The sequence below is a fragment of the Piliocolobus tephrosceles genome, chromosome 4 (assembly GCF_002776525.5).
Source record: "Piliocolobus tephrosceles isolate RC106 chromosome 4, ASM277652v3, whole genome shotgun sequence".
Taxonomy (NCBI): Eukaryota; Metazoa; Chordata; class Mammalia; order Primates; family Cercopithecidae; genus Piliocolobus; species Piliocolobus tephrosceles.
In genome coordinates this window covers 176,718,556-176,746,459 of record NC_045437.1, presented here as the reverse complement: position 1 = coordinate 176,746,459, position 27,904 = coordinate 176,718,556, and the positions used below count along the sequence as shown (strand labels likewise).

Here is a 27,904-nt window from a genome sequence, read left to right as displayed (position 1 = left end):
GCCACAAAGAATGAGGTATAAAAAGGTTAAACTGAGCTTAAATATTACAAAGTTCATGCAGCCCTGTTGAGTCTCCCACTGACTTTCGTAAAAAATCATGGAGCTGCATATCCTTATCTCTCATTGGCATCATTCCTGAAAGGAGGCTGGAACGTGGGACCGGGAAATGACAAATTGTAAACTAACTCCATTTGTGATTGCAGTACGCGTGACACACTGATGACCGGGGGTCTTCTCTACCATTCAGGAGCATTGTTCCATTAAGAGCAAAGGAGTAAGTAAAACACACTAAGAGTCCCTGGCAGTTTTGCAAAGACAAGGTTTTGAGTTGTGCTTTTGCAGTGGCTCTGCACAGCCTTGAGGACGCCTGGTGAGGCTGTGTGGCTAATGACACAGCACAACAGCATCTGAAGATGACTTCTGTTTGTTGTGTATACAGGCATTCTTCTCAAGCAATAACTTATTTCTTTGGGGAAAAAATGCCTCCCCAAAAAAACACCAACTACTAATGCTGGTGATGAAAAGAGGAAAATGTAAAAACACGGAAAAAAAAGTGGCCATTTAAAACCAGAAAAATAGCAGCTCTGATAAACTGATAAATGTTGAAAGTGACACTCTGTAGTAGTAGGTTTATAATAACGGACTGACAAAGTTCTCAGGTGTTCCTCCTTGGAATGTAAAGGGTCAACTCACAGGATTCCAAATGCATATTCTTTCATTCACTTAGAAGTATCTGGGAAGTGCTTCCAAGCTGCTTTAAGAGATGCGACGATTAATGTTTGCTCCTAGTTTAAACAGCATAACGAATGCTCCTAAGGAGGCAGGCATTAGATTGTACACTTGCCTCTGTAATGACCAGCAGTGGCAGAAAAGTCACAGGCTGGCAGACTGGAAGGGATTTTAAAGAGTGTTTTAGCCAGGACCACTACCTTTATTTTACAAATAAGACAAATGGGGCTTCGAGAGGCAACTTACCTAAGATCATGCAACTATTAGCACAGCCTAACTCCTAAATTTCACACCAATGAGACAATATGTAGTTGACTCTTCAACAACATGGATTTGAGCTGCATTAATCCATTTATATGCAAATTTTCTTTCAATAAATGTATTTGAAAATTTTTTGGAAATTTGTGACAACTTGAAAAAAACTCAGATGAATCGTGTAGCCTAGAAACACACAAAAAAATTTTAAGATATGTCATAAATAAATGAAATATATACATTAGGTTGATGCAAAAGTAATTGCGGTTTTGCTTTTGAAAGTAATGGAAAAAACCGCAACTGCTTTCGCACAACCTAATAGATACTCGTCTATGTGTTAATTGACTGCTTATGTCATCTGTAAGGCTTCAAGTCAACAGTAGACTTTTTTTTTTTTTTTTGAGACGGAGTCTCGCTCTGTCGCCCAGGCTGGAGTGCAGTGGCCGGATCTCAGCTCACTGCAAGCTCCGCCTCCCGGGTTCCCGCCATTCTCCTGCCTCAGCCTCCCGAGTAGCTGGGACTACAGGCGCCGCCACCTCGCCCGGCTAGTTTTTTGTATTTTTCAGTAGAGACGGGGTTTCACCGTGTTAGCCAGGATGGTCTCGATCTCCTGACCTCGTGATCCGCCCGTCTCGGCCTCCCAAAGTGCTGGAATTACAGGCTTGAGCCACCGCGCCCGGCTAGACTTTTTTTTTATTATTATACTCTAAGTTCTAGGGTACATGTACACAACATGCAGGTGTGTTACATATGTATACATGTGCCATGTTGGTGTGCTGCACCCATTAACTCGTCATTTACATTAGGTATACCTCCTAATGCTATCCCTCCTCCCTTCCCCCTCCCCTCAATAGGATCCAGTGTGTGATGTTCCCCTTCCTGTGTCCAAGTGATCTCATTGTTCAGTTCCCACCTATGAGTGACAACATGCAGTGTTTGGTTTTCTCTTCTTGTGATAGTTTGCTGAGAATGATGGTTTCCAGCTGCGTCCATGTCCCTACAAAGGACAGAACTCATCCTTTTTTATGGCTGCATAGCATTCCATGGTGTATATGTGCCACATTTTCTTAATCCAGTCTGTCACTGATGGACATTTGGGTTGATTCCAAGTCTTTGCTATTGTTTGTGAATAATGACACAATAAACATATGTGTGCATGTGTCTTTATAGCAGCATGACTTATAATCCTTTGGGTATATATATCCCCAGTAATGGGATGGCTGGGTCAAATGGTATTTCTAGTTCTAGATCCTTGAGGAATTGCCACAGTGTTTTCCACAATGGTTGAACTAGTTTACAGTCCCACCAACAGTGTAAAAGTGTTCCCATTTCTCCACATCCTCTCCAGCACCTGTTGTTTCCTGACTTTTGAATGATAGCCATTCTAACTGGCGTGAGATGGTATCTCATTGTGGTTTTGATTTGCATTTCTCTGATGGCCAGTGATGATGAGTTTTTCATGTGTCTGTTGGCTGTATGAATGTCTTCTTTTGAGAAGTGTCTGTTCATATCCTTTGCCCCTTTTTGATGGGGTTGTTTTTTTCTTGTAAATTTGATTGAGTTCTTTATAGGTTCTGCATATTAGCCCTTTGTCAGATGAGTAGATTGCATTTTCTCCCATTCTGTAGGTTGCCTGTTCACTCTGATGGTAGTTTCTTTTGCTGTGCTGAAGCTCTTTAGTTTAATTAGATCCCATTTGTCAATTTTGGCTTCTGTTGCTGTTGCCTGTGGTGTTTTAGACGTGAGTCCTCGCCCATGCCTATGTCCTAAATGGTATTACCTAGGTTTTCTTCTAGGGATTTTATGGTTTTAGGTCTAATATTTAAGTCTCTAATCCATCTTGAATTAATTTTCGTATAAGGAGTAAGGAAAGGATCCAGTTTCAGCTTTCTACTTAATGGCTAGCCAATTTTCCCAGCACCATTTATTGAATAGGGAATCCTTTCCCCATTTCTTGTTTTTGTCAGGTTAACAGTAGATTAGTAGTAGTTAAGGTTTTGGTGAGTCATGAGGTATATCTGGATTTTTAACTCCACAGTGTAGGGGTTGGTGCCACTATCCTTCATATTGTTGAGACTTTTTTAACTCTTACTTTAGGTTCATGAGTACACATGAAGGTTTGTTACGCAGGTAAACTCGTGTCACGGGGGCTTGTTGTACAGATTATTTAATCACCCAGCCCAGTACCCAATGGTAATCTTTTCTGCTCCTCTCCTTCCTCCCACCCTCCACCTACAAGTAGGCCCCAATGTCTGTTGTTCCCCTCATTATGTCCATTTGTTATCATTTAGCTCCCACACACAGTATTCTGTTTTCTATTTCTGCATTAGTTTGCTAAAGTTAATAGCCTCTGGTTCCATCCATCTTCCCACAAGACATGAGCTTGTATTTTTTATGACTGCATAGTATTCCACGGTATATATGTACCACATTTTCTTTATCTAATCTGTCACTGATGGGCATTTAGGTTGATTCCATGTCTTTGCTATGGTGAAGAGTGCTGCAATGAACGTTTGTGTGCATGTGTCTTTATAATAGAATGCTTTATATTCCTCTTGGTATATACCCAGTAATGTGATTGCTGGGCTGAACGGTAGCTCTACTTTTAGCTCTTTGAGGAATCACCATACTGTTTCCCACAATGATTGAACTCATTTACACTCCCACCAACAGTGTATAAGTGTTCCCTTTTCTCTGCAACCTCACCAGCATCTGTTATTTTTTGACTTTTTAATAGTAGCCATTGTGAATGGTATGAGATGGTGTCTCATTGTGGTTTTCATTTGCATTTCTTTTTTTTTTTTAAAGGTTTTATAATTTTATTATTGAAATTTTCATAAGAAAGTTTCACATGAAATAACCTAGCTACACCTTTCCTATGCCTAAATAAGTAAATGAGATTTCTTGGCAATAAAATAAATAGGTATAAAAGTTACATAGTGATTGCAAGCTTAGGTATTTCATTCATAACCATCACTGTGTTAAGAGGAAAAAATACAGGTGGGCACATCTGAAGCCTTATACTTGGAAGGATCCCTGTGTTGACTCCGGTATTTAGTATCCAAAACTTTTTCAGCTTGCAGTGTTTGTTGATTGCCTGTCTTGCTGTACTAGATGTCTGTAACTTCTTCGAAAAATTAGAATGTGCTCGGCCAGGCACGGTGGCTCACGCCTGTGATCCCAGCACTTTGGGAGGCTGAGGTGGGTGGATCACCTGAGGTCAGGAGTTCGAGACCAGCCTCAACATGGAAAACTCCATCTCTACTAAAAATACAAAATTAGCTGGGCATGGTGGTGCATGCCTGTAATCCCAGCTACTCGGGAGGCTGAGGCAGGAGAATCGCTTGAACCTGGGAGGCGGAGGTTGTGGTGAGCCTAGATCACGCCATTGCACTCCAGCCTGGGCAACAAGAGTGAAACTCCGTCTCAGAAAAAATATACAAAAATTAGCCAGGTGTGGTGGCAGATGCCTGTAGTCCCAGCTAAACTGAGGCAGGAGAATCGCTTGAACCCTGGAGGCGGAGGTTGCAGAGAGCCAAGATAGTGCCACTGCATTCCAGCCTGCGTGACAGAGGGAGACCCTGTCTCAAAACAAAAACAAACAAACAAAAGAAAAAGAAAAAGAAAAATTAGAATGTGCTATAATAGTAGTAAAAATAAAACAAAAGTTCTGGAATGCCTACATTGCTCATTTGCATTTCTCTAATGAGCAGCAATATTGAGTTTTTCTTCATATGCTTTTTGGCTGCATGTATATCTCTTGATAAATGTCTCTTCTTGTCCTTTGCCTACTTTTTAATGGGGTTGTTTTTCTCTTGTAAATTTGTTTAAGTTCCTTATAGATGCTGGATAGACCTTCGTCTGATGCATAGTTTGCAAATATTTTCTCCCATTCTGTAAGTTGTCTGTTTACTCTGCTGATAGCTTCTTTTGCTATGCAGAAGCTCTTAAGCTTCATTAGATCGCATTCATCAATTTTTGCTTTGTTGCTATTGCTTTTGGTGTCTTTGTCATAAAATCCTTGCCCTTGCCTCCATGCAGAATGATATTGCCTAGGTTGTCTCCCATAACTCTCATATTGTTAAAGGGTCAACTATAATGTCATGACTCAAGGAAAAGGTATTTCATTATTTATTAAAGATTCCTTCTCATTATTGGTTAGGGGTAAAATTATTTAATCAGAAGAGGGAAAAATCAATGGAAGTATAATTCTTACCATGCTTTCCAGACTTCAAGCTCAAAATACTATGGAATCAACAGCATTTGATAGACTGTCATGTCACTATCCACATTATCTCTCTCACAGCATGTGATAGACTGTCATGTCACTATCCACATTCTCTCTCTCATTTTGGGTATACATTCATGCCTTCCACTGCATTGGAATGATTTGTGGAGAAGACCCAGATGGTCAACTGCCTGCCTTGACAGCTGTCAAGCTGTCAGTCAGCTGTGGCCAACTAATCCACCCTACTTGACCTGGTGTTTTTTTGGGTGAACTACATTCTTTCTTAAATTAAAAGTAGACTTGCCTTTAAATGGCTGGCTTTCTTTTAAAGAACGAAGTTTCGTGTGTTTTTTTTGTTTTGTTTTGTTTTTGTTTTTTAAAAACTATTGGAAGGAAATGCATTCCTTTTAGTTCTCTGAAAGGAAAGTGGTGATGAATAAAGTCCTCATTCTTTCTTCAATACTATCTCCCCTTATTTTTTCAGATAGCATAGAGAAGATCAGACTCATCTATGAATCTTTCGGTGAATAACTGAACAAATGGGATTTTGAAACGCTCTTCTATGAATATAACAATCCATTTTTGTCTTAACAAGAGCTCATATAAGATCCATATTCAAGAACTTCCAAATATTAAAAAAGAGATTGATATAGACCACACAGGAAAACAGGGAAAGAGAAACACATCTTCTTTATGGGTTTTATTTTTATTTCATTGCATTATACTTTGTAGACTGTAAATTAATCAGAACAATATGTTTTGCTGGCAGACAAGGTGGTTTCGGTTACAGTGTTTGAAATGCAACAACATGAAGATGAGCAGATGCCTGTGTGTTGTTGGCTGCATGTACATCAAGATGTACATGATACCAACAACACACAGGCAACTGTGTGCCCAAAGATCAGGAGAAACATCAAGTTCCTGGTGCAGGCCTGAAATCTTAGCGGTCAGATTATATTACAGTAGATAGAGACTCTGGGATGTTATCTCTCTGTCCTCAAATGAGGTGGCATTTTGCAGCCCCATTAAACAGAAGGGTTGAGTGCCAATGCTGAGATCACAGAGATAGGAGGGGTCTGTGCCTTGGGGCTGCTGCTGTATGAGCTCAAACATGTGAGAGAGAGAGTTTAGGATAGGAGCCTAAGGATATCCTTAGGATAGGAGAGAGAGTTTAGGATAGGAGAGTTTAGGATAGGAGAGAGTTTAGGATAGGAAACTCCCCCATGTTTGTTACATAGGTATACATGTGCCATGGTGGTTTGCTGCACGCATCATCTACATTAGTTATTTCTCCTAAGGCTATCCCTCACCTTGCCCCCCACCCCCTGACAGGCCCCAGTGTGTGATGTTCCCCTCCTTGTGCCCATATGTTCTCATTGTTTAACTCCCACTTATGAGTGAGAACATGCAGTGTTTGGTTTTCTGTTCCCTCCATGGAGGGAAGAAAAGATCTACAGTCTGCAGGGTCCTAGAGGTTTAAGAAGAGTGCCATCAGGAAGGAAAGATGGCTTAGGGTCAATGCCATAGAAAGGGACCAATGACAAGAAAAGGTCACTGGATTTTTCATTTAAGAAATCATTGGTGATTTTCAAGAAAGGTGTTTTAGTCAGCTCAGGCTGCCATAAAAAAATACCATAGACAGGGTGGCTTAAACAATAGAAATTTATTTTCTCACAGTTCTGGAGCCTAGATCCTCCAAGATCAAGGTCCAGCATGGCTGCTTTCTGGTGAGGGCTCTTCCTGGCTTCCAGATGGCTGATTTCTCCCTGTGTCCCCATATGGCTGGAAGGAAGAGAATATACGTGCAAGCTGTCTTGTGTCTCTTCTTAAAAGGCAATACACCAAAAAACAACCCCATCAAAAAGTGGGCAAAGGATATGAACAGACACTTTTCAAAAGAAGACATTTATGTGGCCAACAAGCATATGAAACAAAGCTCATCATCACTGGTCATTAGAGAAATGCAAATCAAAACCACAATGAGATACCATCTCACACCAGTTAGAATGGCGATCATTAAAAAGTCAGGAAACAATAGATGCTGGAGAGGATGTGCAGAAATAGGAACACTTTTACACTGTTGATGGGAGTGGAAATTAGTTCAACTATTGTGGAAGACAGTGTGGTGATTCCTCAAGGATCTAGAACTAGATATAACATTTGACCCTGCAATCCTATTACTGGATACATACCCAAAGTATTATAAATTCTACTATAAAGACACATGCACACGTATGTTTACTGCAGCACTATTCACAATAGCAAAGACTTTCAACCAACCCAAATGCCTATCAAGGATAGACTGGATTAAGAAAATGTGGCGTATATATACCATGGAATACTATGCAGCCATAAAAAAGAATGAGTTCATGTCCTTTGCAGGGACATGGATGAAGCTGGAAACCATCATTCTCAGCAAACTAACACAGGAACAGAAAACCAAACACCGCATGTTCTCACTCGTAAGTGGGAGTTAAACAATGAGAACATACGGGCACAAGGAGGGGAACATCACACACTGGGGCCTGTCAGGGGGTGGGGGGCAAGGTGAGGGATAGCCTTAGGAGAAATAACTAACGTAGATGATGCGTGCAGCAAACCACCATGGCATATGTATACCTATGTAACAAACCTGCACGTTCTGCATGTGTATCCCAGAACTTAGGTATGATTTTAAAAAAACAATGAAAAAAAAAAAAAGGCAATATACCTTCTTGAGGGCCTGCTGTGGTTTGAATGATTGTCCCCTCCAACTCTCATGTAGAAATTTCATCCCCAGTATTGGAGATGGAGTCTAGTGGGAGGTGTCTGGGTCGTGGGGGTGGTGGATCCCTCACGAGGAAACTGTTGTCCTTTCTTGTGGGTGAGTGAGTTCTCACTCTGTTAGTTCCCTGGAGAGCGAGCTGTTGAGAGAGCCTGGCACATCCTCCCTCTCAGGCCATGTGATCTCTGCATAGGCGGCTCCCCTTCCCCTTCTGCCATGAGTAGAAGCAGCCTGAAGCCCTCACCAGAAGCAGATGCCATGCTTCTTGTACAGCCTGCAGAACTGTGAGCCAAACAAACCTCTTCTCTTTATAAATTACCCAGCCTCAGATATTCCTTTCTAGCAACACAAAGGGACTAAGACAGGGCCCCACTCTTCTGACTTCATCTAACCCTGATTCTCTCCAAAAGGCCTCATCTCCAGATACCACCACAGTGGGGGCTAGGGCTTCAATACATGAATTTGGCAAAGGGGGCACCACAGCTCAGTTCACAGCAAGTGGGTTTTGGTAAACTGTTGGAGTCAGAAGCCACACAGCAGCAGTGAGCTAATGAGTAAAGGGGAGATGAAGCAGAGAATATGAACAACTCATGAGACTTGGTAGTGAAAGGCTGATGTTATGAGAGTAGCTTACAGAAAAGAAAATAACCTCCTTGGGAAAGAAAAGATCTTATGTTTAATTTGCTTAGAAATCCTTCTTTATTTTCTTTTCACATCCAGTGAGCTACTGATATATTTTGCCATTTCCCCCATCCCACTGTATAATCTCCCCAAGTCAGATTAACATTAAAAAAAGCCACTCATAACAGCGGCTTTTTTAAAGAGAAAGAGCACATATTACAAAACAGTGCGTGTTGTATGATCAGATTTGTTTAAAATATTCATGAATAAGGCCTTATGTATAAAGTATTTAGTGTTTAATTCTAGGAGATAGGATTTAGGATGCATTAGGCAGAGTTCAGTTAGGAAAACAAACTGCACTGCATGTTTCAAGTGGAAAGGATTTAACTTAGTTCCATGCCTGCAAAATTGTTGGAAGGGCTGCAGAAAAGTGAGGTGAGCAGAGGCCACCAAGAGCTGTCAGATTTGCCATCGTGGCTGTGATCCCCTCAGAGATCAGGAACTGCTACTGACTTTGCACCACCATGGGCTGAGGGAGAATAGCTCCCACCTCCCTCTGCCTTCCAAACCCATGTGAGTGCATTTCATCAGCACAGTTAAAACTCTATCCAGAACCCAGCTGGTAAGAGAGTCTGAGAGAGCTCCCTGGACCTCTTTGATTCTGGGGAGAATAAAGACAGGGGTGGGAATGGCATCAAAGTGCTAGACAACAGCTATCATAGTCTCTACCCTCTTTAGCTACTCAGTGACCAACTGTGTGCACCCTCTTATCCACACCGCAATTTCTCAATTGCAATAGCAATGATACTAACCTTCTCTGCAGTCATCCCTCATTTCAACTGAAATAGGTTCATCTTTTCAAAACAAGAGATCCAAAGTACCATCATTTATAGTGTGGGATATAAGGATTTTTAAAAAATAATTTGATTAATTTTTTAATTTATAATTTTTTCCTTTTTTTGAGTTTTATATTAACTGGAACTATTACAAGGATTCAATTTCCTTAAAATTTTAAACATTATTCCTAACAATAGTATTGTAAAGTGATCTTCACTCTTCTAGTTCAATGACAAACCCACCTAGATATCATGTAACCTACCTACTAAATGATGAGTTTCACCATTACCAACTCACCCTATCTGAAATAATAGAAGAAAATAAGAGGAAAAAGAAAAGTGCATGTGTGTGTGTGTGTGTGTGTGTGTATGTGTGTTTATATATATACACACATATACATATACATACATATACAAGCAAGAAAATATGCACAGCCTAGCCACCTTTTCTGCTACTGGTCATGAGGCTAGAGTTGATATTTATAACTTCCCTCTACTAGGAAATCCATATTTTATTTGTTTGGCTAGCATCTCAGCTGGTTAGAATGAGTTCTTTGCTTAATGAAGTAATGCAAAATCTTTATTCCTCAAGGGCCTAGCCCTCAGTGGACTGACTTGTATTTGGTCTGACCTGTCCTGGGTTGTTCTAATCTACTAACTTTCACCACTGGATAATTACTAGAAGGTATCCTACGTATTCAGACATAGTACTCAGTGTCCCAATTTCCTCTTGATAGTTACTCCAGCCAGTAGAGTAACTTCCTTCTTTGCTTGTTGGCTCAGTGGCATGGGGTGTCCCAAAGGGCCAAACAGGTGGCAGTCAATTGAATCATTTGTGTATTCTCTGATGGAGAACTTGCTAAGATTTTATACTAGCGGTGCTCAAAGTTGCAAAAATAAGAAGCTATAACTTTTTTTTTTAACTGATACAGGATAGATATGTATTTTCAGGGTACCTGTGATATTTTCATACATTTTTACTGTGTAATAATCAAGTCAAGATAACTGGGATATCCATTACCTTCAACATTTATCTTTTCTTTATGCTGGGAACATTCAAATTATTCTCTACTAGCTATTTTGAAATATAAAATATTATAGTCACTCTATTGAATTATCAAACACTAGGTCTTACTTCTTCTATCTAACTTATTTTTGTACCCATTATTCAACCTCTCTTCATCCCCCTCTCCTCCCTACCCTTCCCAGCCTCTAAAAACCACCAAACTACTCTCTGTCTTCATGAGATCTACTTCCTTAGCTTCCACATGAGTAAGAACATGCGATATTTGTCTTTTTGTGCTTTCTGGCTTTTTTCATGTAACATAGCAACCTCCAGTTCCGTTCATGTTGCTGTGAGAGGATTTCATTCTTTTTTTTATAGCTGTTAATATTGCACTGTATGTATCTTCATCCATTAATCTGTTGATAGGCACTGATTTCAAATTGTGGCCGTTGTGAATAGTGCTGCAATAAACAAGGGAATGCAGGTATCTCTTCAATATAATGATGTCCTTTCTTCTGGATATACCCAGTAAGGGAATTACTGGATCATATGGTAGTTCTATTTTGAGTTTTTGAGGAATCTTCATACTGTCTTACATAGTGGTTGTAGTAATTTATATTTCTGCCAAGAGTATATGAGACTTCCTCTTTCTTACATATCCTGGCCAGCATCCATTATTCCTTATGCTTTCCGTAGAAACCATTTTCATTGGGAAGAGAGAATATCTCACTGTGATTTTGAATACTTTTTCATTTACCTGTTGGCCATCTGTATGTCTTCTTTTGAGCAATGTCTATTCAGATCTTTTGCTCATTTTTAATCAGATTTGTTTTTTGTGCTCCTGAGTTCCTTACATTCCTTGCCAGTGGACAGTGTGCAAATATTGTCTCCCCTTCTGTAATTTATCTTATCACTTTCATTATTTCCATTGCTGTGTGGGAAGCTTTTTAGTTTCATGTAATCCCATTTGTCTAGTTTTGCTATCATTGCCTATGCTTTCGAGGTCTTACTAAAAAAATCTTTGCCCAAACTCAATGTCCTAGAGCATTTCCTTAATGTTTTCTCTGAGTAGTTTCATAGTTCAGGTCTTATGTTTAGGTTTTAATCTGTTCTGATTTTTGTATATGGCAAGAGACTGGTGTCTGGTTTCATTCTTCTGCGTTTGGATATCCACTTTTGCCAGCACCATTTATTGAAGAGACCGTTCTTTCCCCACTGTATGTTCTTGGTGCCTCTGTCAAAAATGAGATGACTGTAGATGAGTGGATTTACTTCTGGATTCTCTATTATGTTTCATTGTTCTACGTGTCTGCTTTTGTGCCAGTACTATGCTGTTTTGGTTCCCATAGCTTTGTAGTAGAATTTGAACTCAAGTAGCGTGATCCTTCCAGCTTTGTTCTTTTTGCTCAGGATTGGCTTTGGCTATTTGGGTTTTTTTTTCTCTCTCTCTCTCTTTTTTTTTTTTTTTTTGTAGTTCCATATATATTTTAGGATTTTTTTTTTTTTCTATTTCTGTGGGCCATGACATTGGCATTTTGATAGGGATTACACTGACTCTATAGATCACTTTGGGTAGTACTAACATTTTAACCCATTTATGCTGGAGCCTTAAATTTTTTTGTGTGTGAAAAATCAGACCTTGGCAATGACCTTGAGCAGTAGGAGATAAATAACTCCCACAAGCTTAGCGTTCCAATAATGGAACACTAGGCACAAATGGGTTAACAATATTAATTCCTCCAATCCATGAACATGGGGATCTTTCCATTTGTTTGAATTCTTTTCAGTTTCTTTAATGAGAGTTTTGTAATTTTCCTTGTAGAGATCTTTTACTTCTTCGGTTAAATTTATTCTTAGGTATTTTATGATTTTTGTAGCTATTGTAAGTAGGATTGCTTTCTTGATTTTGTGTTCAGATTCTTCACTCTTGGCATATATAAATGGTATTAAAACCCACCCAGATATGTAACCTACCTACTAAATTATGAGTTTCACCAATACCAACTCATCCTATATAAAATGATAGGAGAGGCTGGACGTGGTGGCTCACACCTGTAATCCCAGCACTTTGGGAGGCCAAGGTGAGCAGATCACCTGAAGCCAGGAGTTTGAGACCATCCCGGCCAACATGGTGAAACCCTGTCTCTACTAAAAACACAAAAAATTAGCTGGGCATGGTGGTGCACACCTGTAATCCTAGCTACTCAGGAGGGGGAGGTACAAGAATCGCTTGAACCCAGGAGGCAGAGGTTGCAGTGAGCCCAGATTGCACCACTGCATGCCAGCCCAGGTGATACAGTGAGACTCTGTCTCAAAAATAAATAAATAATAAAAAAAAATAGGAGAAAGTAAGAGGAAAAAGGAACATGCATATATACATAAAAGCAAGAAAACATTCATAGCCTAGGCATTGCTTCTGACTACAGGCTATAGCTGGTTACATGCTACAGTTGATATTTACTCCTTCCTTCTCCTACTAGGAAATCCTTATTTTCTTTAGCTAGCATCTCAGTTGGTTAGAATTCTTTATTTAATGAAGTAATCCACAATCTCTACTCCTGAAGGAGTCTGCTTTTAGACCCAGTGATGTAAACAGAGACCCGAAATAAGAAAATATAAATAAATAAATAAAAATAGACCTAGTGATGGCACAGCTCATGGGTGTAAGACAACTTCTGATAAGATTCATACAGGCATTGATATTCCTATAGGTAGAATTACTTGCTTGAGAACTTTGAGTAATCGTAGCTCTCCTGGTTTAGGAGCTGCTGTAAGAATTATGTAAGAATCAAATTTTATTTATTTATTTTTTACCTGCTAGGACTGCATGCAAGGAATCAAAATTTAGATCTTTTCAGATCTAAAATTTAGATTTTTGTAGCTATTATAAATAGAATTGACTTATTTGGTTCTCTGGCTGATTGTTATTGGTGCATAGAAATGCTAAAATGATTTTAATATGTTGATTTTACAGCCTGTAACTTTACTGAATTTATCAGTTCTGGAAGTTTTTTGTTGGAGTATTTAGGGGTTTCTATATATAAGATAATGTCATCTGTGAACAGGATAATTCTGTGAACAAGGTGAATTTGACTTCTTCCTTTCCAATTTGGATGCCCTTTATTTCTTTCTCTTTCTGAATTGCTCTAGCCAGGACTTCCTGTATTACAATGAGTAACAGTGATGAAAGTGGGCATCATTGTCTTGTTCCAGTCTTTAAAGGAAAGGCCTTCAATTTTTCCCCCTTTGCTATGATATCAGCCATGGGTTTTTCATAGGTTGCCTTTATTTGAGATATGTGTGTGAGTCTGTTCTCACACTGCTATAAAGAACTTCCCTGAGACTGGATAACTTAGAAAGGAAAGAGGTTTAATTGATTCACAGTTGGGCATGGCTGGAAAAGCATCAGAAAATTACAGTCATGGTGGAAGGGGAAGCAGGCACCTTCTTAAGGCCGCAGGAGAGAGTGTAACCATGTGAAGGAGGAACTGTCAACCACGCATAAAACCATCAGATCTTGTCAGAATTCATTCACTATCATAAAAACAGCATGGAAGAAACCAACCCCATGATCCAGCCACCTCCCTCCCTTAACATGTGGGGATTACAATTCAAGATGAGATTTGGGTGGGACACAGAGCCAAACCATATCAATATGTTCCTTTTGTATCCATTTTGATTAGGGTTTTTATCATAAAGGGATGGTTATCAAAGTCTTTTCTGTCATCTACTGAAACAATCATGCTTTTTTCCCTTAATTCTATTAATGTAGTATAGTACGTTTATTTATTTGCATATGTTGAACAATATTTGCATCCCTGTGATGACTCCCACTTGATCACCATGAATGACCTTTTTTATTGTGCTGTTGCATTTGATTTGCTAGTATTTTGTTGAGGATTTTTACCTCTATTTTCATTAGTGATATTAGCCTGAAGTTGGTGCTTTGTTGTTGTTGTTGTTGTTGTTATTATGCCCCTGTCTGCATTTGGTATCAGGGTAACAGAAGCAAAAACTTTTGAAGTGGATTTTTAGGTTTATGCATAAGAAGGGCCACTTCTACTCTCTCAATCCACAAAACACGGCACCATATACTGTTGCTACTTGGGAGCATTTACCACATCTCTAGGGCGTTGAAAAAGGTTACCTCTCAGATGGTGCCATAACTAGGTCCGCTATGATTTGGACTGAGTCCATAATGCTACTTATTACCTGACTTTCAGCAACCTGCAGTGTCTGATTCTTGGCTACATCAGCCCTGTAGCTATAAGGGATGGGAGAGTCTTCTAGGGTAGTCACAGAAAGTCCTAGGCACTAAATTGTGTCCCAAAATTCTTTTTTTTTTCTCTGTCACCCAGGCTGGAGTGCAGTGGCAAGACCTTGGTTCACTGCAACCTCTACCTCCTGGGTTCAAACAATTCTCCTGCCTCAGCCTCCTGAGTAGTTGGGACTATAGGCGCATACCACCACGCCCAGCTAACTTTTGTATTTTTTGGTAGAGACAGGGGTGTGTTGGCCAGGTTGATCTCAAACTCCTGTCCTCAAGTGATCTGTCTGCCTCAGCCTCCCAAAGTGCTGGGATTATAGGCATGAGCCACCACACCTGGCCCATGCCAAAATTCTTATGTTGAAGCCCTAACATCCAATGTGATGGTGTTTGGAGATAGGGCCTTTAGGAGCTAATTAGGTTTAGATGAGGTCATGAAGGTGGGGTCCTCGTGATGGGATTGGTGCCCTCATATGAAGATACAGCAGAGGGCTTGTTTCCTCTTTGTCTCTTCCCTCCACGTGAGGACACAGTGAGAAGGTGGCCATCTGCAAGCCAGGAACAGAGCCTCAATGGGGAAATAAATTAGCTCGTGTCTTAATCTTAGACTTCCCAGCCTCCACAACTGTGAGAAATACATTTCTGTTGTGTAAGCTACCTTGTCTATGATATTTTGTTATGGCAGCCCAAGCTGACTGATATACCTTCCTAAGTCCCTACTCTGACTTGTAAACCACAAATATTTTGGAGCTCCATGGGCTATCATCAGTTTAGATTCAAAGTCTAGTAATCTATCTCAGAATATGGTTCTCTCTTTTCCCCACTGCACACTCTCCCTATAAGTACCTGCCATTCTCTTTCTTTGAAGGGGTAAAAGGAAAGTTTACTGCACTCACTTGGGGCATGATTGTATACATTTTCCCCTTCATCCAGGGGGCTCTGGTTCTATAACTGGCCTGCTATTCAGGTAAGTGAATTGGATGAGGCCATGATTATCCATTGAGATGACAAGTAAAGTCTCTGTTCACCAGACCAGAGTTTGACTATAATGATCAGGTAAAACTTTAGTATGCTGCCCATTTCTATCAGTTCTAGAGATCTCATGCTTAATTAGCCACTACAACAATCCCTAGCAGGTCAAACTTTTTTGACTACTATTGTGACCTTGTTGACCAATACAATAACCAAGCCCACTTTGACTGTAGTTTTCAGTGGTACCAAGGACCCCATTTTAAGGACATTATCTCCCAGTCAACATTGCTGACTCCTCAGGCTGCTAAAATTTTTCTAGATTATACTAGGAAAGTTCTGGCATTTCAGCATAATTTAGTGTAGAGTCCTTTGTTGAGCCTAACATACCGAATCCAGAATCTCTCACAGGAAAAGTCCTATAAATAAAGTCATCATCAGTCCAACTGAATTCCTCCCTCCATGGTCTAGAACCCTTAGTTCCTAATCTCACACATGAATTAATATGAACATACGAAAAAAAGTTCATCACCACTGGTCATTAGAGAAATGCAAATCAAAACCACAACAAAATACCATCTCATGCCAGTTAGAATGGCGATCATTAAAAAGTCAGGAAACAACAGATGCTGGAGAGGATGTGGAGAAATAGGAATGCTTTTACACTGTTAGTGGGAGTGTAAATTAGTTCAACCATTGTGGAAGACAGTGTGGCGATTCCTCAAGGATCTAAAACTAGAAATACCATTTGCCCCAGCAATCCCATTACTGGGTATATACCCAAAGGATTACAAATCATTCTACTATAAAGACACATGCAACCTTCACCTCCTGGGTTCAAGCGATTCTCCTGCCTCAGCCTCCCGAGTAGTTGGGACTATAGGCATGCACCACCACACAGAGACACAAAAAGCAACAGCAAAAAAGCAAACACTGACAAGTGGGATCTAATGAAGCTTAAGAGCTTCTGCATAGCAAAAGAAAGTATCAACAGAGTAAACAGACAACTTACAGAATGAGAGAAAATATTTGCAAACTATGCGTCAAAGGTCTATCCAGCATCTCTAAGGAACATACAACTTCCCCAAGTTTTATTAAATGTAAATTAATGGAATCTTATAAATCTTCCGGTGCTTTACTTGTATCTTTCCAAGTTGGATTTTCTACTTATCTCTTTGGGACATGATGACATTTGGCCACTTTTAGGCCTAAAGATAAAGATGAATGAAGTAGAAATGGGACATGACTATATTTGCCATCTCCTACCTGGCATGAAATAGTTATAGAGTCTCCAAGCAAGATAGGACTTGCTTTACTGGATGAGGAGGGAGAATTGTTTCTGTAGGAAGGAGTGCTCAGTGGAATTTGTAGTTTCTAGATATGTGAATGCATGTGAATCTACCCAAATGAACCCTACAAATTCTCACAATTTCACCTTTTCCTACCAATGCTTAATCTTCACTTAAAAGATCTGATGTGGCTATGAATTCAACTCACATTAGAATTCTGCAACCTGCAGTATCTGGTTTTTGGCTACATTAACACTGTGACTATAAGGGGTGGGAGAGTGTTCTAGGGCAGTCACAGAAGGTGCCTGGTACTTTGATTGTGACCTGAGAAAAAAATAGAAAACTATGAGATTGTCATTTTCTTTCCTTAAGCAATTCAGTATAGCTTAAGTGTGGATATATCATAGGTTATATAAACTATGCCCTTAATAAAGATTTTTAGCCTCTTCCAATAAATTCTTAACTGAGGCCAGATTTAAGTGACACCTAAGTCTATAACGGCACCACCACTGTGTCTGTCCAGTATGACAAGCAATTCTGCTGGGGCAGTTAGAGTTCATCCACGGTGCCCAGTTCCTACTGCATGTGGCCCATCATCGCATATTAAGAGCTGAGACTGTGATGGCTAATTTTAGGTGTCAACTTGACTGGATTAAGGAATGCCTGAGAGAAATGTTGAAGCGTTATTTCTAGGTGTGTGTGTGAGGTGCTTCCAGAGGAGACTGGTGTGTGAGTTGCTGGACTGGGGGGGAAGATCCACCCTTCGTGTATGTGGGCACCATCGAACCGGCTGGGGGTCTGGATAGAACAAAAAAGGAAGAGAAAAGACAAATTCACGCTCCCTCTTCCGGGAGGTGGAATACTCTTCTCCTGCCCTTGGACATCAGAACTCCTGGCTCTCCAGCCTTTGGACTCCAGGACCTGCACTTGCATTCCTCCAGGTTCTCAAGCCTTTGGCTTGGACTGAGAATTACACCATCAGCTTCTCTGGTTCTGAGGTTTTCAAACTTGGACTGAGTCACGCTGCTAGCATCCCAGGGTCTCAAGCTTGCAGGCAGCCTGTTGTGAAACTTTTCAGACTCCATAATTGCATGAGTCAATCTTCCTAATAAATCCCCTTTCATATCTTTATAGATATATATCTGTCTCTATGTTCTATTGGTTTCTGTCTCTCTGGAGAACCCTGAATAATTCAGAGGCCAAACCAATTTGCTGGAGTGCTGAGGGCTGGGGAGATGCCTAAGCCTCAGGAGCTCAGAGGACAAGAAGAGACATGGTCTCATTGGTCTACATGTCTACGCATCTTCCAGCCTTGCAGGGAATCCCCTCAAGGAGGGGCCAGCTCATTTACACAACACAGACCGGCAGAATTTAATATGACATCTCCACAGATGTAGTCTTCCTTTAAATTAAAGGCACCAATAAATGTTTGTATTCAAAAAGTTCACTGCATTTCAAAGTGAAGCAGTTTGGTCATTATATTCAATTTAAACATCTTGAAATTGAGATTTCTAGGTGATGTGTGTTTTTTCACATTTTGTATTTTTCACAACTTACTGAGCCCATTTGCTTTCACTTTCTCAAGTGTTTAAAATTGCAACATGTATTAATAAAAATCACAAATTTGCCAGTGTCCTATGTTAGTCTCCTTTAAATCTGCTACAATCATTCTTTTGGGCTAAAAATTCTTCTCTGCTCATGTACTTCTAACCTACAATCACTCTGAAGACCAATATACAATTTAAAAGCCTTGAGGTTCTAAATTAGAATATGCAGTTTATTGTGTGGCTCTAGCTCAGTGCAAATTTTTCCACAATTTTGCCCAGAAAACAGATGCCCATTAGTAGCCTCATCAAGAAGCCCTGTTATTACTGTGACTCTCGGTGTTGGAACAAAATGCATCCAAAGTTTCCTCTGACTTCTAGAAGGAGAGTTTAAAGTAGCTGCCCCTGAAACTGTTTTAAAATTGTGGCTTGTGTAAGCATTCGGTGAACAAAGCACTCTTTCTCCAAAAAGGTAGGTGCCAGCCATTTGCTGTCCTCAGGCTGTTCCCTGAGCATCACCAGGAACATGAAAATGCTCTCATCCATGGCTCAGTAAGTCCTTTAAAGCAAACCTCTCCTCTGAGAAACAGGGCAGATACAAACAACTAATACTGTGGCAGGAGACTTAGGGGCCAAGTGATTTGTAAGTAAGGAAGGCAGAATCCCTACCAGTTATTGTTATGAAAAGAAAATTCAGTAAAAGCAGAGATACTCTGGGTTCTAACCCACCTCTATCCTCTGCTAATTTTAACTACAAGGCAGTCACTCTCTTTATGCCCCAGCTTTTTCACCAGTAAAATGATGGGTCAAATCTTGCCCCCTGCCTTATGAGTTCGGTAAGAGGATAAATCCATGTTGGTAGAGCAATTTGAGGTAAGCTCAAAATATAATCAGATTATCTAGAAGCCTACATAATGCTTAGTTATAAGCTACATTCATAAATCTCTCAAAATCTCCAAGGAAGGGACACAGTCTGCACATTTAGCATCGACCCAGTGAATAAAAGGGGCAGCAGGGACGCTGGTCTCTAAGATGGAAGGGGCTCCATTTAGAACTCATGACTAAAGCATTTCACTCAACTTCTGATTTCATACCCTTATCAATAAACTGAGGACCACAACCCCCACCTTGACTGCTTTCCAGGGTTATTGTAAGGACCCAAATCAGAACAGAATAAGGGAGGTGAAAGCACATGATTAACAAAGCTAAGAGCAATATACACTTCGAAAGCCTCAGATACAAAGAAAACATCATTATAATCTAGTTTGTAATCTATAAACTGGAACTTTGGTCTTGGAGTTAAAATATTAATAGTTGGGGCTACTTCAGCTCCAAGATGGAAGGTCTAGCAGGAGGGGCAGAGTAAAAGCCGGCTGGAGCCGTGTACCTGATGGTGGTGCCTTGCAGACGGTCTATCTTCTTGTTGAGCTCCGCAATGACGCTGTGGAGCTCTGTGATGCGTTCCTCATAGCGAAGCGTCGTTCGCTCCTGGACATCCTCATGCTCTCTCATGAGGTGGGACTGCTCACACTGGGAATAAGGGAAAAGGGCAGAATGCTGATGAATTCAGGCACCCATAGGTGGGTGATTCCAAGTTTTGTGGTCTCAAACCATTACAACTGCCAACACTGAGTAAGCCCCAAATAAAATGTAGGTCAGCTCATTGGCTGGCAATCCCAGGAAACATATCAATGGCTAAAGTGTATCATTCCCCTGGTGGATACTGGGGTCTTTGCCTTTCTAGCACTCCATTTCTCTTTGGGAAACAGTCCCTTTGCCACTGCACACTGTCCAAGTCGGGCTATCCAAGTCCCCCGCTTTCCCATAGTCAAGAAACAGGCAAGTGATCCAAGCTAGAGCCATCAGATACCTTCTGCAGGGAATTTCAATCTTGAGCAAATGGATATAAGGTTGCATGGAGTTGATTCAGAGAGCCTTGAAGAGCATCTCTCTTAGTTCCTGCTACCTACAGCTCCCTTCCCAAGTTCCTTTATGGCTGTTTAGTTTCCCTTTTTTTTTTTTTTTTTTTTTTTAACTGATTCACTCCTCCTTTGTTGAAGTTTATCAGAGTTTGTTTCAGCTATTTTTCAACCAAATAATCCTAAATGGTATAGTACCACTTCTTATCTGGCTAGATTATCAGCAAATTTAATGCTTTCCAATATCATCATCTCCCAGACTATAAGCTCCTGGAAGGCAGGGACTAGGTTTTTTGTTATTTAGCCTAGCACCGACAAATGGCCTGGTTTACTGTGGGTGATGTAGGAGTGTTATGGAATGAATGGATGATGATATATCACCGTCATGAAAACTGCTTAGCAGAAATAGTGATAAAAGAGGCAGAGGGGGCCGGGCGCGGTGGCTCAAGCCTGTAATCCCAGCACTTTGGGAGGCCGAGACAGGCGAATCACGACGTCAGGAGATCGAGACCATCCTGGCTAACATGGTGAAACCCCGTCTCTACTAAAAAATACAAAAAAGTAGCCGGGCGAGGTGGCGGGTGCCTGTAGTCGCAGCTACTCGGGAGGCTGAGGCAGGAGAATGGTGTAAACCCAGAAGGCGGAGCTTGCAGTGAGCTGAGATCCGGCCACCGCACTCCAGCCTGGGCGACAGAGCCAGACTCCGTCTCAAAAAAAAAAAAAAAAAGAAGCAGAGGAGCTTCCCTTGCTCAGCGTTTGATGGACTAAGAGGCAGCAGAGTTACAGAAACATTTCTGTAGCCAGAGTTTAAATCCTGAGGAACCTGTTCACCTCTGACTTTTCTCCACTGCTCTCAATCCCTTCCAGTCACCGTGCATTTAATCTCACTTACATAATAATAAAATACTCCTCAGGGATGGAACAAGTAGTCTAGCTTGCATCCTTGTCTACTACATTCAGCTTTGATTAACTTCCGGTCACTAGAGGAACTTTAATTTCATCCTCAACAAGGTTTTCTTAGTGCCAAGAGCCATATGTGTTTCCAGCATTGCAGGTTTGCATCTCCAGGCCTGGTGGCAGGCAGGGAAAGAGTAGGATTTCTCACCCGCTAACTCCCCTGTCCCTCCCTAAATCGGCTAAGCTTCCAATGGCATAACCCAGGACAGGGACAAAAGGCTTTCAACCATAAACTGAACATTATACTAAGCCTAACTCAATACTGAAACAGAAGTGCTCAACGAAGAAGTCTGACAAATACTTTGGTATCAATCATGGTAGGGCTCGCACCTCAACAACAGCTGGATCAGTATTTATGTAACTTCCTGGGGGTTACTTTAGAGCTCCAGAAACAAGATTGGAGGCAACAAGTCGTTGAATGCTTTATCACAGCCTTAGAGGGATAGTTACTTTCAGGAAAATACTCCTGTGAACTACTATTCTTAGTGACAACCGGAAACATCAAATAACCTCCACTCAAGGTCAAGCACACAAAAAAATAAGTGGGAACAGAGGCAAGGATCAAGGTCGAGTGAGAGGCACATCTAGTGGAAGCTTTCCTAAACAAAGATGCCGTAACCAGCCACAGACACTCTTTCCATGAAGTTAGGCCTTTCTCATCCATGATCCTACATACTTAAGGAACAGGAGAAGTCCACAAAATGACAGGATCTCAAAGGCAATTTCTATCAATAAATGAAAGAGCTTATATTTCTCTGGAACATACCAAGAAGAGAACACTGTTCCTCTCAGACCTGCAGCACATCTATAAGCTCTTGCTATTAGCCTCTGTTCCCAACCTCAGAGTGTGTGTGTGTGTGTGTGTGTGTGTTTGTATTGTATGAACATGTGCAGATGTAGTGGACACTCTCATGCAGGTCACCAGTTCCAGATCTTAGTGTGACTGTAGGATAAAATTCTGTCTCTGACCTGGATCTCATCAATGCAGTGACTCCTACGTTCCCAGGTTGCTTGTTCCTCCTCTTTGGTTTGTCCATATTCAGTTCTCTAGGGCTACACATTACTGTGAAACATTTCCACTTACACACTCAATGAGCTCTCACTTTCCCTTATTTCCCCACTCATACTTCCTTGTTTGAAGTCCTTACAGGTCAACAGGCCACTACCACCACCTGGGCTGACAAGAAACTACAAAGTCCAATGAACAATGAAGATGTTCAAGGGTCTATATAGAGAAAGGCACACCATCAATTGATAACCACCAAAAGACCACCCTTTGGCATCCCTACTGACTGATGTGAACTGCCTAAAAGATGTGATCCTGGCCAACCAGCAGCCCTTGCTGCTGCTCTGCCTATGGAGCAGCCATTCCAGCCATTCTTTTGTTTCTCTAATAAACCTGCTTCCACTTAAAAAAAAAAAAAAAAAAAAAGGCCCTGTGAGGCTGCCCAGGATACCAGATGGAGAGGGAGAGCGTGCCGTCTGGTATTGCACCATCTTTCCCCTGCCTCTAACTGGGAAGCCTGCCTGGAGGATACCTGCAAGAACAAGAGGCAACATGAAGCCTGGTGATTCAGTCAGATGGAATAGGGCTTGTAGCTAGATAAAGAAAAAAAGACTTGATGTATATTTGGAGCTCAAGCACTCATTTAGAAGAAGTAACAAGAATATATTGGAGGAAAAAAAAACCTCTTTTAGCTAAGGGCAAAGGTATTTAGTTACATTCCCATATTTTTCATAAGTTTTAAGAAATAGCATATAATGTAATGCTTCCTCTACACATATCAGACATTTCTTAAATGAGACTGTGCTGGGTGCTACAGGGGAGGTGATTACAATACATGTTGAAGGTAACTGTGGTCACAGCTTACAGTGGACTGAAAGAATGCCAGACTTCTCTTCTGGAGAACAAGAAACAGGGATAGAAGTGGAAGGGTGGGGAGAAGAAGAGATACTAGGATGGCATCCCGGGGATTCTTTCCCCAGTGAAAAGAGAATACCAGAAAATAATTATCAAAACAGACTCCTAGCCGGTGGGTGTATCAATGACCGAGAAGCCACTGCTCAAGGTTCATCTCTACACATCAACACCCTCTTATTAAACATACTTCACTCATTTGTGCACACTCACTGTACCCAGCCAAAGAAGCTGAACCACTGATCTCAAAGCTCAGTGAAAATCCGCTGAGCATGTCCAAGCTGTAGTGCAGGGAAAAGTGGAGCAAATCCCACAGGGCAACAGCACAGGAGGAAACAAGCCATCACCTGCAAAAGCCAAAAGAACCAATACAACACCCTTGTTCATTTCTTTTTTCTTCTTTTTTTTTTTTTGAGATGAAGTCTCGCACTCTCGCCCAGGCTGGAGTGCAGTGGCGTGATCTCTGCTCACTGCAAGCTCCGCCTCCTGGGTTCATGCCATTCTCCCACCTCAGCCTCCCGAGTAGCTGGGACTATAGGCCCCCAACACCATGCCCGGCTAAGTTTTTTGTATTTTTCTTTTTTAGTAGAGACGGGGTTTCACCGTGTTAGCCAGGATGGTCTCGATCTCCTGACCTTCTGATCTGCCCGCCTCAGCCTCCCAAAGTGCTGGGATTACAGATGTGAGCCACTGCGCCCGGCCAACACCCTTGCTCAACAGCACCCATCTAGCTGCTCATGAGTCAACCCTGGGAATGTGGCACTTTAGTGCAGGAAAAGTGGAAGATGAGCAGGTGGCAGGCAGGGCTCCATCTGTGGAAAGCCATTCTGTGTACCATCACTAGCCTTCCTGCCCTGGTGACCTCCCACATAGGCAGGAGTGGCCTGTTAAAGTGAGGTCCACGCCTGTCCCCACACTCTAGTTTGTTACTGACCTGTTGCCTCTCATCACCTTGAGTTTTCATGACCTGGGAGAACACTTTTTGTTTTTTTGAGATGGAGTCTTGCTCTGTTGCCCAGGCTGGAGTGTAGTGGGGTGATCTCAGCTCACTGCAACCTCCGCCTCCCGGGTTCAAGTGATTCTCATGCCTCAGCCTCCCGAGTAGCAGGGATTAGAGGGGTATGCCACCATGCCCAGCTAAATTTTGTATTTTTAGTAGAGATGGGGTTTCACTATGTTGGCCAGGTCAGTCTTGAACTCCTGACCTCAAATGATTCGCCTGCCTCAGCCTCCCAAAGTGCTGGATTACAGGCGTGAGGCACTGCGCCCGGCCCTGGGAGAGCACTTTTTAACCCTGGATGGTGTATGATTTCAGGTGTTCTGTTTAATAAGGAAATAGCTTAGGACAAGCTCAACACTGCACCTCTACGTAAGAGTCACCTAGGAGTACGTGTTCCCGTAAGGCCTCATTCAGGAAGGTAACACAATGACAACAACCAAATGGAAAAGAGGTTCTCTTCTATAATTACTACTTAATATTGGCATAAGTTTTCCAATTTTTAAGTTAAAAATTTCAGTATAGACTTTCAGAAAATTGATAGAAGACCCACCCATTTTTAAAATAATTTCCCTAGCACATTTTTTTCTGAATCGTTTTCATTTCTCCCCATTATTTTCGTAGGTACATGACGCTCCATGCACCAGGACCACCACATGGTACAACAAGTCCCCTGTGGCACCAAAAGCCTCTGGTTTGCCTCCATCCATGCACACGGTCGGATTATGCTCCTCCTGCTTGAAGCTAAATGTGGCCATGCCACTTATTTTGGCCAGTAAGATAGGAATGAATATACCATTTTGCCTAGAAGCCTTTAGGAGCTCCTGTCGGGCTTGCCACATTCCCTTTCCCAGGCCATGGCCACTAACGACATTCCAGATGGTACAGGCCCTCGGCTTGGAAGCCTGGGTAGGCACAATACAGCACAGAGTTCCCTGCCAGGTCTAGTGAGCTCCCAATAGAAAACAAGAAATCAATCTTTGATATCTTAGGCCACTGAACATTTCAAACTATTTGTTTTCACTGCATAGCTTGACACCATCATTTTGTAGATGAGAAAACAGACTTAATGTGAAGCAACTGATTTATTTCCTATAACCCAGGTAACAAATACCCCTCCGATTCCTGTTTTTGCCATTAAGGCATTGAAGCTGTTGCAGCCGAATCTTCTCTCCTCTATGTCTTCCTCCTCCAGCTCCCTGACCTGTGGGCTTACATCCTCTTCACCATTTACCTAAGGATCTTAGGTGGTACCTTGGTCTCAGACCCTGAAATGCCTCTGTGAACTCCAGGAAGCATGAATGTTAGGTCTTATAATAGCAAAGAGAGTTAGGAAAGCCCAAAGAGCTCTCTCTTCTATCCCCAGAGAGGATAAAAACAGAAAAGGAGACACAAGGGGGTATAAAACAGGGAATTCAAAGTCTCTCCAGCTTCCAACAAGCCAACTTTAGCTTCCAAAGTCAATTATTCAGTGATAATTTACTTAGCAGCCTCTGGGACCAAAGGCAGTTTCTTCTACTACAACTTGTAAGTTAGAGACTATTTTCTTCTCTCTATTGGACAGAGACACCTCACATAATTTCAGCTGAACAAAATAAAAATTGGTCTCAAACAACATGCTACTGCTTTTTTTTTTTTTTTTTTTTTGCCTATCATTATAGGTAATTGCATCCGGGGTTCTTCCTCCTCCCAGCTCATATTCAATTTTTGACTGAAGGTAGAGTGCCACAAAGCCAGAAAGCCTGCGGTTGCAGTGTCTTGCCTGCCATTAATTTCTGGAGGCCATTATCATTAGGAGTCTAGATTTGTCTCACAACTACAGACTTTCAGTTTGAAAGGAAAAGAAAAAAAATGATTGACACTGGATATGATGAAATTTTGTTTCCCAAATTTCATCTGGCACTTAATATATACCCGGAGTTTCTTCTTGAGATCTTAGCTTTCCTATCATGATGATGAAGCAAATTAAACATTCACATAAATACTTGTGTCTAGCCACATAAATTGGTGAAATTGCCAATATGCAAAAATGTGTAATAAAAACAAGCAACATCGTCATTTAAACCACTGAGAATAAAATCCTTTAGGCTCATCCCTGCTATGGCGCAATCCAGGGATAAAGCCCTGAGTCAGCCTTGAGACAGTCTGGCCTGAGAACTTGAGCCCCTGTTGGAAAAACCCTGTGCAATGTGGTGATGCTAAGCAGCTTTATGGTTTTGTTAATGTTCTTCACCGGGTTTTATCTTACTCCACTGAGGCCACTGATCTTTAATCATCGCATTAGTGTCAGCTGTCAAACCTAAGCGCATTATGAACTAGGTTCTGGGAAAATGCAATGCCATCATTAATTTGTTAACCCTCTCAACCATCCTGTGAAGGAGGTTAGTACCACTCCCTTTTAAAATATGCTAACAAGCAATGTTACCCTCTCAAGGTCACACAGGATTTGTCACAACTAACACTATTCGGGGTATTTCCACCCTCACTCTAAGCTCCTGCCCAGGTTCCCTCGCTAAGGGGAAAGTGGGCCAGCTAAACAAAGAGGCACCAGCACAAATGGAAATGCCATTAAGGAGCAAAGCAGCTGGAGTAGTTTACCAAAGAGCAGCACAAACAAATAGGAAAGGAATGGAATGAGGCGATCCTAACAAAAATACATGCCGACTACATCTCATAAAAGTTATCTCAGAAAACAAGAGAGAAGAGAAAAGTCTCTCCATTTCACTTAAGGAAAACTGTGTGTGTTCTCTTCCTGAATGCCAAGAGGCAGAAAATTTAAGAGACTTGCTTTCCAAAGACCAAGAGCTTAGAAAGTGTTCCACAGTACTGCTCACCGATTTTAAAGGGGTTCATAAGCTTATTTGACATATCTCCTTCTGAAGTACTTAAAAATGCAGTCATTTAAAATAATTGTTGGTACTAAATAAACAGCAAATATGCCGAAAGCATCAAATCAGCACTATATATGATCTTAGCCAGTTTCCCACAGGCTCAGTCCCCACTAGGCTGTGGAATGTTGGTGCATGGCTGTGCCCCTATTCAATTTGGGAGGATAGGGGTGTGCTGTATTCAGTCAGTAAATTTATGGTAATTTATTATACAGCAATAGAAAATTAATACAGAAGCACTTCGTCTTCCCCATCACATTGATATTGGGCTCTTCCCTTCTTATCACTATTCTCAAAACTCTTACCTACAGGTTGATGTCATGAGCATATATAAGACACCTTCTTTTATTCAACCAGTTCCAGTGTCACCTTTAATGATGATTCAACAGATGTTGCAGCTCTCTTGGTAGTGTCTGTTGAACATAACCGCCATTTACATTTTACATTTTAATCACGGCACTATAATATTTAGAGAGCTGGTAAAACTTACTAGAGCCACACAGCATAAATTTACACATGAATTTGCTCTTCCACAATCTGGTAAAGCCTCAAACATGAACCCTTTACCAAGGCATATAATACAGGAAGTGTGGCACAGTCATTTCATTGTGCATATATTTTTCTTGCGTAAATTTCATGTTTTTAAAGATCTAAGTCTGAGGTTTTTTTCCACGTTCTCTTTCCTAGGTTCCAGTACATGAACTAGGAAGAAATCTC

The 27,904-nt window shown here is 41.2% G+C and overlaps 1 protein-coding gene across 2 annotated transcripts in view; it reads right to left on the bottom strand.

Moving 5' to 3' along the window:
• The window catches only part of MCC (MCC regulator of WNT signaling pathway), a 469,138-nt gene that overhangs the window by 96,597 nt on the left and 344,637 nt on the right, over window positions 1–27,904 (bottom strand). For both annotated transcript variants that reach the window (XM_023197695.2, XM_023197703.1), the window contains one exon: window positions 19,896–20,038. In XM_023197695.2, coding sequence (XP_023053463.1) covers window positions 19,896–20,038 — 143 coding nt within the window. The remainder of the gene's footprint in view (window positions 1–19,895; window positions 20,039–27,904) is intronic.